At 45.9% G+C, this 12,069-nt stretch overlaps 2 protein-coding genes across 2 annotated transcripts in view; both read left to right on the top strand.

Annotated features, from left to right (window-relative positions):
- fam184b (family with sequence similarity 184 member B) overlaps positions 1 to 92 on the top strand; it is a 20,808-nt gene extending 20,716 nt beyond the window's left edge. The window contains exon 19 of the mRNA XM_063008600.1: positions 1 to 92. This exon is cut by the window's left edge and continues 1,463 nt beyond it. The gene's annotated coding sequence lies outside the window, so the exon portion shown is untranslated.
- A 6,046-nt stretch (positions 93 to 6,138) lies between these two features.
- tll1 (tolloid-like 1) overlaps positions 6,139 to 12,069 on the top strand; it is a 38,196-nt gene continuing 32,265 nt past the window's right edge. Inside the window, exons 1-2 of the mRNA XM_063008320.1 lie at positions 6,139 to 6,275; positions 8,437 to 8,755. Coding sequence (XP_062864390.1) covers positions 8,578 to 8,755 — 178 coding nt within the window. The 5' untranslated portion in view covers positions 6,139 to 6,275; positions 8,437 to 8,577. The remainder of the gene's footprint in view (positions 6,276 to 8,436; positions 8,756 to 12,069) is intronic.

Below are 12,069 nucleotides of genomic sequence, written 5' to 3'. Positions count from 1 at the left end.
TACTCCACCCCCCCAAAACAAAACAAGCTTAAGAATGAAAACAATTGTAGCATGCGTTTTATTCTTTAAAATAAAGATTTATTAACGTTCAAGATGTTCGTCCAGTTTTTTTTTATCACACACAAACACACACACTTTAAGCGATTGAAGGTTAAGGGCCTCGCTCAAGGGCCCAACAGTGTCGACCTGGCAGTGCCGGTATCTAAAGCGCCAGGCTACAACCGTTCTTTCATTTCGTTTCATCAGGGTGGCGAAGCTTTCGAGTCTCGACCTACGTAGTGTGTAGTCTAGTAAGGGCGTCCCGATACTTTTGACTCTTCGAACCTTGTGCTGACGCTCGACAACCGTGGGTTCATCTGAACGGATGGCCGAGAGACGCCAAAGGAAATTGTCTCGAAGATCTGCGGGTCCAGAAAGAAAGGTGTGGGTGTGGCTACAGAGTGAAGGTGTGGGCGTGGCTACAGAGTGAAGGTGTGAGTGTGGGTGTGGCTACAGGGTGAAGGTAAAGGTGTGGGTGTGGCTGCAGAGTGAAGGTGTGAGTGTGGGTGTGGCTACAGAGTGAAGGTGAAGGTAAAGGTGTGGGTGTGGCTGCAGAGTGAAGGTGTAGGTGTGGCTGCAGAGTGAAGGTGTGGGTGTGGGTGTGGCTACAGAGTGAAGGTGTAGGTGTGGCTGCAGAGTGAAGGTGTGGGTGTGGGTGTGGCTACAGAGTGAAGGTGTGGGCGTGGCTGCAGAGTGAAGGTGTGGGTGTGGCTACAGAGTGAAGGTGTGGGTGTGGCTGCAGAGTGAAGGTGTGGGTGTGGCTACAGAGTGAAGGTGAAGGTGTGGGTGTGGCTACAGAGTGAAGGTGTGGGTGTGGGTGTGGCTGCAGAGTGAAAGTGAAGTGTGGGTGTGGCTACAGAGTGAAGGTGTGAGTGTGGGTGTGGCTACAGAGTGAAGGTGTGGGTGAGTGTGGCTACAGAGTAAAGGTGAAGGTGTGGGCGTGGCTACAGAGTGAAGGTGAAGGTGTGGGCGTGACTGCAGAGTGAAGGTGAAGGTGTGGGCATGACTGCAGAGTGAAGGTGTGAGTGTGGGTGTGGCTACAGAGTGAAGGTGTGGGTGTGGCTGCAGAGTGAAGGTGAAGGTGTGGGTGTGGCTACAGAGTGAAGGTGAAGGTGTGGGCGTGGCTGCAGAGTGAAGGTAAAGGTGTGGGTGTGGCTGCAGAGTGAAGGTGTAGGTGTGGCTGCAGAGTGAAGGTGTGGGTGTGGGCGTGGCTACAGAGTGAAGGTGAAGGTGTGGGCATGGCTACAGAGTGAAGGTGTGAGTGTGGCTGCAGAGTGAAGGTGTGGGTGTGGGTGTGGCTACAGAGTGAAGGTGTGGGTGTGGCTGCAGAGTGAAGGTGTGGGCGTGGCTACAGAGTGAAGGTGAAGGTGTGGGCGTGGCTACATAGTGAAGGTGAAGGTGTGGGTGTGGCTACAGAGTGAAGGTGAAGGTCTGTTCCAGCATACACGACATATCCGTGAACTAGAACGCGAATCGCACGTGCCGGTCAGGTGTCCACATACTTTTGGAAGGCTTCTGCTGCGGATGCTTGCATGGCGGATTTCGGAGACCTCCCTCATTACTCTTCCCTCGCCCGCTGGGGCGCTCCGGGTCGATAGTATCGACGCTAGCAAAACGCCGCGCTCATTACGGCGAGCGCCGAAGCGGCGTCCAGGTCCCCCCTCGAGGTTCGGAACCTCCGCGGCTAACGAAGCGAGTCTTCGCCGACCAATTATTTCTGATCCTCGGTACTTCGGTAGTTCGCTTACTTTATAGACGCCACTTCTCTAAAGGAGAAATCGTTGAGAGTTTGCGGTGAGCTCCCTGACGATAAGAAGCGCGGAACTGACAAGGCGCCATATGGAACTCTCGGAAGCAGTTGGCGTCATTGCGCGCCTCGGCGATTCTCGGATTCTGTCTCCCTGCCTAACTAAAAACGGAAAAAACCTCGCCGGGAAACGAAGGACGTGTCTTCGTAGACGTAGACGTAGACGCGTCTCCAGAAATCATGGTTCTACTTGACGTCAAGTCTAATCGGTCCGATTGTCGAGGGTTCCGGGAGTCGCGCCTGCCGAGCTTTTTCCGAACGGTCGTCCGAAGTTGGCCGAAAAGCAGCTTAGTGGGCGTGTCCACTTACTAGCCCTCAGGAGGAGATGGAGGTGGGCGGGGTTTCGTTGGAGAATCCCGATCAGCCTGCAAGTTCCCGCTGCTGGAAGGCGTCTTCGTGACGCGATGCCACGTATTTCACAGTGGGCGTGGTGTTACCCGACCATATGTGGAGTGCGGAGAGCCACGCGCCGCCACTCGTAGACCACCAGCCAATCACGCGCCTCTGTGAGCGTCTGGTCAGCCGATAGCCTATAGCCGGAAACCAAACGTCCTGTCCGATTGTCGAGGGTTCCGGGAGGCGATCGCGCCTGCCGAGCTTTTTCCGAACGGTCGTCCGAAGTTGGGGTGCATCTTAGTTGATGCTTAGTGGGCGTGTCCACTTACTAGCCGTCAGAAAAAGATGGAGATGGGCGGGGTTCCTTGAAGAAACCTGATCAGCCTGCAGGTTCCTGCTGCTGGAAGGCGTCTTCGGGACGCGATGCCACCGCTATCGTATTTCACAGTGGGCGTGGTGTTACCCGACCATATATGGAGTGCGGAGAGACCACCAGCCAATCACGGCCGGCTGATAGCAGCACCTCCAGTTGCAGAGACCGGAGGAATGGCTCCCTGTCTAGGGTCGACGATATTCCTGCCTCGCGTTCGGTGTTCCCCGATCTAACGGACCTCCACTTGACGGACGATTTATCGGTCCGGTCCGACGATTTGCTCTTCGCAGAATCGTCTCCCGTTCCCCGAGGTTACGAAGGTCTTTCTAACGGTCTCGCGGTTTCCGTCTCGAGTGACTTGGCTTGATGTCGCTATGTGGTTTGGGATGCGGCGACAGATCCGAGTTCGTCCAGAACTACGTAGGAACTCCTGACCGTGCAGATGCATCAGCAGGGGCACGCGGGGGCAAACCGGGACTTCGGAAAGTGTGTGTGTGTGTTGGTGCGCGTAGATATGCGATGCGCATCGTGATCGTGACGACTGGCAGCGTTTGAGTCTGATGCGGTGGGACGGTCGCCTCGGGACTCGGAGCGGTCACCTCTGCGACCAGAAGTTCTCGGACGCCTGTTTTCGACCGCTGAGAACGACTTAGCTCTCTGATCCCGTCCGGCGGCCCCGGCAGGAAGCGGCCTCCTCCGAAACAGGAAAGGGAAACGGAGGATGTTTGCTGAAGGACGTTCGAAAGCCTGGAGAGATCTTTCCAAGAGCTTCTGTGTGTTACCGCGACTCGACTCGACTCGACTCGGCTCGGCTCGGCGGCTCTTGAGTGGAACCTTCCGGATCAGGTTGGCAGAAGTGGGTTTGGTTTGACTTCCACCGGTCGGTCGGTCAACCTCCCCCTTCCCAAAAGTCCAGCGGTCACCCGGAAGTCGCCGATGAAGTCCTGAGGCACGGAGACTCCACCAAACCACAGCGGGAGTTGCTGTTTAGAATAGAGGTCACTCTCAAGGAGTACAGTGTATGGTTGGTTGGTATTATTATATTGTTATTATTATTATTATTATACTTTAATTATACTTTTATTATTATTATTATTATACTTTTGTTATTATTATTATTATACTTTTATTATTATTATTATTATTATTATTATTATACTTTAATTATACTTTTATTATTATTATTATTATACTTTTATTATTATTATTATTATACTTTTATTATTATTATTATTATTATTATACTTTTATTATACTTTTATTATTATTATTATTATTATTATTATACTATTATTATACTTTTATTATTATTATTATTATACTTTTATTATTATTATTATTATTATTATACTTTTATTATACTTTTATTATTATTATTATTATTATTATTATACTTTTATTATACTTTTATTATTATTATTATACTTTTATTATACTTTTATTATTATTATTATTATTATACTTTTATTATACTTTTATTATTATTATTATTATTATTATACTTTTATTATACTTTTATTATTATTATACTTTTATTATTATACTTTTATTATTATTATTATTATTATTATACTTTTATTATACTTTTATTATTATTATTATTATTATTGTTATACTTTTATTATACTTTTATTATACTTTTATTATTATTATACTTTTATTATTATACTTTTATTATTATTATTATACTTTTATTATTATTATTATTATTATTATTATACTTTTATTATACTTTTATTATTATTATACTTTTATTATTATTATACTTTTATTATTATACTTTTATTATTATTATTATATTTTACATTATTATTATTATTATTATTATTATTAATAAACTATTATTATTTTATTATTATATATTTAAAAATTATTTGTATTTGTTAGTAATAATTACAAATGTTAACATTATTATTTTACATAAAAATGATTATATTTATGTATTATTTTTATTTGTTAATAATAATTACAAATGTTAATAATGTTATTTTATTGTGATTGTATTTATTGTTTATTTACTCTTTATATCAGTGTTGGTACAGTGCAGGTCGGCGGTTTAAGCCCCACATCGGCAAGTTCGGTCGTATGCCGCGTACACCCAAGCTCCCAGGTCTCGGCCGAGCCGGAGGCCGGAGTTAAACCCTTCGAGGGGATCGTAAGGTCCAGAAATGGGAACAGGATGGTGGCAGCCACTATATGGACGAAAGTATTCGGACACCACTCGATCGGGGCTTCCTTGAGGCCTTGACGTCAGCGTCCGGCCATCCGAACGGCATCGTCTTCAGTTCGAGATGGCGCGTACATGTGATGTTGATGTTGCCCCTGGTGATGTTGTCTTCCTCGGAACGTTCCGAAAGCTCGGGGTTGGGTCAAACCGAAATCACCTTCAAGTGCTTCGGTTTTGTTTGCTTTCCACACACACACACACACACACACACACACACACAGTGTTTAACCAGAGGAAATCCTCTCTCCTTTACTGGCCAAGAGCTCACACGTCCTATCACAAGCAGTCGGACTCTGGGGTCCTACGCCGCGGTCGAGGGTCGCGACTCCTCAGTTCCCCTGCATGCGTACAGTTTGTACTGTTCATGCACAGACTGCACACACACACACACACACTTTGAGAGCTTTCTCGAATGGGATCGATCCGAGTCCTAAAACCGGACTCTTTTCGCTCGCAGGTCCCAGAAGGACGCGCCCGGCGGAGCGAGCATTAATCTCAATAGCTGGAATTCAGGCGGACGGGACAATCGCCTCCCGGGGGGGAATCACGCCTCACGTATTAACGTTTTCCGATAAATGAGTGGACGGTGCTTCGGGTCCGGACGAACACAGAAGGCGTACGGCGGGACGTGGAGGTAGACGTCACGGGGACGCGCCGGTGCACCCTTCGGTGCAGGTCACAAGCCCGGACAAATACAAGGGTGGGGTTAACCATTAGGACGGAAGATAACGTACTTTTGCCCATACGGTGTCGGTTTCCTGGGGAAAGTCCAGCTTTGTGCCGGCGGTTTGGGGAAGGTCAGTTCCCGTTCCCGTTCCGGCACAAATAGAGGCGCAGATCTATTGAGGGGCGACCAGAAGAGCGTAGAGCGACCAATCTACCTTCTGCAAAGGTGTTTTGAAAGGTGAGGTCGGTTCTGAGAACCTGGGTTCGATCCCTTCCTCTGATCGGGTTCTCTGTGGAACCTGGGCGTGGTCCTTCCAGAAGGTGGATTGGCTGAGCTAGTGAGGACTGGAGTTCAAGCGCAGATTGAGGGAGCTGATGGTGTGACGTCAGCAGGAGAGGGAGGTAGAGCTTAATCTGCGTGTGTGTGTGTGTGTGTGTGTGTGTGTGTGTGTGTGTGTGTGTGTGTGTGTGTGTGTGTGTGTGTAAGAGAGAGAGACTCTAATCTGCACAGCAGAAGCACGCTTCAGACTCAGCACAGCCTGGAAGACCCTGGAAGTTCTGCTCCTCCGACTGGACACTCTCAGGAGGAACCCTGAACCGGACCCGAGTGGACACACAGGGTGGGGGGGTGGGGGGGGGGGGTCCATCAGAGAGCGATGATCGGGCGGCGCTTTGAAGCTGTCTGTGTAGAGCCCGAGGGCATTCTCCTAAAGTGAGCAGGGTGGCTCCGTGCGCTTCGTAAAAGACCCCGATTATTCCCGAGTGGATCTTCGGCTGCATTCGTTTTCACTCGGGAGAACTCGGCTCTGCATTCGGATTAACTCCAGGTACGTCCAGGTATTTCGCTTTTTTTTTTAGTTGTTTAGCGTGACATTGTTGGTTCTCGGGGTGGAAAATGTGCACCTATGTAGAGTACTGGTCTGAGGGGGTGCAGTGGGGTCACAACAATTTTTTGGGAAGAACGAGGGGGTCGCAACAGTCCCAAAAAACGTTTATTTCCATGCGCCGCGGTGCGTTTTTAGTGTAATTTATTAAAAATACGCCTTTCTAATCAACTCCTGTGAAGGAAAATGATCAATTCAAATGCGTCTTAATATTTTATGACATTTATGTGCTAAATAAATATTGTTTTGGGCACAAATTGCGCTTTGATTAAAAAAGTCGCAATATCGCAAAATTGATTCATTCACGTTATCGGTTTTCAGGTTGAATTCTTTGCATTTGTAGAGATCGCGGTGAGTCCGGGTCCGGGGGTGTCCTCATCTCTGTGTCTTTCACACGCACACACACACACACACACACACACACTCATTCACTCAGACACAGTGTAGAGAACATGCCAAAACGACGCAAAAAAGACGCAATCGAGTGAACCGGCGAATTGCGCATGCACTGATGGTACCAATAATTCGATTTAAATGTGTCGATCCTGTATTTTTAATAGTCACTGGACACTGGTGCCCCCCCAACCGTAACCCCAAACCTAGCCCCCCCCCCCTCCCACAGACACACACACACTTTTCCAACAGTATATATACAGAAGTACATACAGACATTATAATAGTGCGTATTTGTTATTTTAGCTCTACACCAAACACACACTCACCCCCCCACGCACACACACACACCTTTCAGGTACCAGGTGACACCAGTGCCTGTGGGAGCATGCGGTCATTAGAAGCAAACAGGGGAGGAACAATGGACATTTACATTTTTACATGTGAATACCTTGTGTGCACTGATGACCCGGGCTGTCTGATAGGCAGTTTGATGGGTCACCCGGTTGCCCCTAAATATTCAGACGGGCTCAAGATGCGCCCTCCTTTAATATGGTGATGTGAAAAATAAAATAAGTGGTTTCACTGTCACTGTCAGTGTTCAGATTCCTTTACAGGAACGTACTGAAGGAATGGGAAACGGCCTTCCCCAAACTGCTGCCACATATTTGAAGGCATATGATTGATTTATTTACAGTATACACCTGATAGAAACGGGTGAGTTTGAAATATCTACTATATAGTGCACCTGGTTTAGTCCCACGGTATTTACTATGTAATTTAGGACACGGCAATAATAACCAGGTTACAAACTGGTACAATACTAAATACTATTTATCAGCTACCCGGTTATTATTTGGCTGCGTAGGTCTGGTGGACTCCATATGTGTGTGTTAGTAGACAGCATGTAATACAGTGTACTATGTGATTTAGGACACAGCAATAATCACCAGGTAAGGTGCGCAGTATGTGTAAAGTATTACGCATTGGGATTACAGTCATTGTTTATAAGTAAGATGAGCTAACACACGAAGACTGGTCCTGATCTAGTCGTGGTCTTGGTCCTGGGTTCGACCTAGAATCCAGAAAAGCGTGCAGAAGGTGAATTGGCGACTCTCAACCTGATGAAGTCGATGTTGGAAAGCAGGAGCATCATGCGTCTTCGGTCTGCTTTGTATTCTTGAAGGGATGGGTGGAGTGGTGGGGGGGGGGGGCTTTCTTGCCTTGCAAGAGGGAGAGGGAGGAGGCGACCCCCTTTATGATTAAGGGGGGGGGGGGGCAAATTAAGGCTTAAATGGGTTTGTTAAATGTCACACGCCAGTCGCGTCCACCGCATCTGGTTTATAACGGTTCCTTAATGCGCTCTCACCTACATGGAAAGTTGCCTCACATCCTGACGCCTGTATGCACGCTGAAAAAAAGGGGGGGGGGGGACACTTTTATGGAAGGCTTACTGAACTTTACTTTTACAGCTACCAAAACCGGTTGTTCGTGTTAAATGAGACGCCTCGGATTACAATAGGTAGCCTTTTTTTCTCTCTCTTTTTACGCACAGGTGGATAAAAGCGCAGCGCACAGGTATAGGTCCTGTCACTTTAATCAAGGGTGCGCGATTTGGGACTGGGATGCAAACCAGTATGCACCATTTAGCCTACTGAGCTGGTCATAATTCATAGTTCTGATGCTGATTTCTCTTCACGGACTTGTGCAGATCGCTGATCGCTGGTGCGTAAAACTTGAGGACGTCCAGTATTTGACTCTGTATTATTCTGGACACCCGTATTCCGCCGATCCGGACCAATGAGGTGCCCGAGGTTCCCGGGGGAGCAGCACCCAAGACCCTAAATTGCAGATGGACTGCGTACATTCGACACCGACTAGGAAGATGCATTGGTTCACCCTGCTGCTGGCCGGCTTCACTTTCTGGGGCAAAGTGTCCGTGTATAAGTGCTTAGACTATGAAGAGAATTTCGAGTACTACGAGGAGGAGAAAGCCGACACCATAGACTACAAAGATCCCTGCAAAGCACGTAAGTCCATGCCTTTTTTGTATTTATATAGACATGCCTTGTTGTGCTGTTCGTTTCTAACTCAGCGTCAATTCTTATTTGGTCGGATTTCCATTAATGGAGGTATTTTTGGCTGATGGGATTCGAACTGATGGACAAAAATAGCGTCTTTCGATTATACATTAGGATCCTGATATGCCTGCTTGGTGTGGATATGCCTCTTGGATGCATCTGATAAAAAAATAATAATAAATGCACTTTTTAATGTCACTTGCCCATGGGTGGTACCTCCAGACTAGAAAATAGAACCCCTTTATTTAGTTTTTTGTTGGATTTGTGATGGGTAAAAGCAACGATGCTTCAACTGGACAACTTATTTATGTAAAAATGGTCCTCAAGGTCTTGCTAGAAACCTTTTAGGTCAGGTAGCCTTGAAGTAACCACCCCAGTAACCAAGAGTTCGTTATGTTCTGGATTTAGAACATTTAGAACCTATTAACTACCTAAATATGATATATTTTTTTTATTAGACAGCCAATAGCAATCGATATAGCTATATAGATCTTGGTATGAACAAGACCAGAACACTATACAGACCCACTATAGGTCTTATTTTTATTGAATATTAAATTGATGTTTATGAGGGGGATAGGCAGCTAGTACAATTGGAACCGTTGCGTCTAACGACACGACTGGCATGATCTTCCGACACTGAACAGTCACCGTGTTGTTGGAGTCTCAATCCCAATATAGTCAAAAAATGTCTGGACAGGTTTGGACCACACACTAGAGACACAAATTCCACCCTAAAAAGACGTACTGTCACTTTAAACCTGCTGTATACGTACAACTGCATATTTGCTTTATAATATTGTATTATTATTATATATACACACATTTAATCTTGGTTCTAAGTGTTTCTTGGTTTACCTCAGTTTACCTCAGTCAGTGTTTTCTTCATTATTATTTTGTGGGTAAAAATGCGAATTTTTTGATATTTTTTTGACATTTTATGAACCATTTATAAACAAAAAGAAAATTTTTAAACCTTTAATTTAATAATATGACTGTTTTTTGTCAAAAATGTAGTTTTAAACACTGTGAAACGGTGTTAGCTTTGCGTTCACACTTTACCTCAGGGACAGACTGAAGAAGGGGCTGCTTGGAAATGTAGTGTTCACTGAGGCTCCGTTATAATACCATATAAACAGATGCCATATTGATTTATTTTATTGAATTTTATTCGTATTATAACCTTTTATAAACGTTAATTTAATAATCTGGCTGTGGTTTAGTATAAATGTAGTTTTAAACACTGTGAAACGGTGTTAGCATTGCGTTCAGACTTCACCTCAGAGACAGACTGAAGAAGGGGCTGCTGGGAAATGTAGTGTTTACAGACTCTACGTTATAATGCGATATAAACCGAAGCGATATTGAATTTTATTCGTATTATAACCTTTTATAAACGTTAATTTAATCATCTGTGAGGAATTTTGTATACATTTAGTTTTAAACACTGAGAAACGGTGTTAGCATCGCGTTTAAACTTTACCTCAGAGACAGACTGAAGAAGGGGCTGCTGGGAAATGTAGTGTTTACAGACTCTACGTTATAATGCGATATAAACCGAAGCGATATTGAATTTTATTCGTATTATAACCTTTTATAAACTTTAATTTAATAATCTGTGAGGAATTTTGTATACATTTAGTTTTAAACACTGAGAAACGGTGTTAGCATCGCGTTTAAACTTTACCTCAGAGACAGACTGAAGAAGGGGCTGCTGGGAAATGTAGTGTTTACAGACTCTACGTTATAATGCGATATAAACCGAAGCGATATTGAATTTTATTCGTATTATAACCTTTTATAAACGTTAATTTAATAATCTGTGAGGAATTTTGTATACATTTAGTTTTAAACACTGATAAACGGTGTTAGCATCGCGTTTAAACTTTACCTCAGAGCTAGGAGTGAAGAAGGGGCTGCTGGGAAATGTAGTGTTCACTGACGCCAAGTTATAATGTGATTTAAACCGAAGCGATACTGAATTGTATTCGTATTATAACCTTTTATAGACGTTAATTTATTAATCTGTGAGGTTTTTTTTATGAATGTAGGGTTCACTTTACCTCAGAGATAGGAGTGAAGAAGGGGCTGCTGGGAAATGTAGTCTTTACAGACGCTAAGTTATAATACCAAATAAACCGATGTAATATAGAATTTTATCTTTATTTATTGTTTTATAAACTGTGTCCCAATACTTTTGAGGGGGTTTCTGCTCCGATGAGACCCATATGTCCTGGACCGCGTGTGGAACGGGATGTCGCAACAGCTTCATCAATATCTGACAGAAATCTGGACGGCTTCAGGCTCGCGCGCACATCTGGACACATCTGGACGCGAGCCGTCCCGAAGCCTTAGCTTTCCGCCTGCCGAAAACACGGCCGCTGGGTCCGGTCACGGCTGGAGGGTGGCGGACGTGTCTCCCGCGTTTCCGAGAACCGGTAACGACGCTTCGGGGAGAGGGCGGGCGGCGTTAGCGTTGAGCAACTCCGCGTCGTGTACGCACGCGCTGGTTCTTCTTTGCACTTCGTACAGTCAGGAGGATCCCGCTACGCTCCGTGTGTTCCTCCGCTACACGTCGCGGTGTGTCGACCGGGACAGAAGCTAATCTAACCTCCTAGGCGCCACAAATCGCCACAGGCATGCTTCAACGTTCTAGCCGAGACCGGGTTTCGCTGCGATGCCGTAACGTGAGGCGCTAAACAGAAACCGCCGTCCCCGAGAGGGTCGACCGAAAAGCTGACGGGCCGGAAAGCGGCGAGCCGTCGTAGCCCTTGGATCTTCGTCTTGCTAACACTACGCTGAGCTAAGCGCTTCGACTGGGGATTCCGCTGTACTGCTCTTCTGAGCAAGCTTCTCACGACTGTGCCTGTGGGAACTTGTGCTCTGTGTGGGGGTTTCAATAGGGCCGTAACGGCCCGCTATCATTATATGCTCATTATCTGTCGTTGTTATCTTAAAACGTTAGAATCATAATGGCCCCGTCGCTACAGAATAAGCAAATCCTTTCAGATTATGCTAATCCGCCTCCACGCCCCAGAAGCCCCCCCCGCGAGCCCCCCTGCGTCCGTGCTGGAGGAACGTAAACAAACCCAGAGCCAGCGCCTGATGGGCGTGTGTGCTGTACTTTGTTTCTGTTCCGCCGGCGCGTGTAAACGTCCTCGGACGAACGTATCCGGACGCCCGACCTCAGATTCCCACAGACGGACTCCACATGTCCTGTTTATAGTGGTCGGGTGTCCGAATACTTTTGTCGTGGTCACATG

Source organism: Trichomycterus rosablanca, chromosome 14 (assembly GCF_030014385.1).
Source record: "Trichomycterus rosablanca isolate fTriRos1 chromosome 14, fTriRos1.hap1, whole genome shotgun sequence".
Lineage (NCBI taxonomy): Eukaryota > Metazoa > Chordata > Actinopteri > Siluriformes > Trichomycteridae > Trichomycterus > Trichomycterus rosablanca.
The sequence above is the reverse complement of the archived record's forward strand: the minus strand, read 5'-3'. Positions and strand labels throughout refer to the sequence as shown.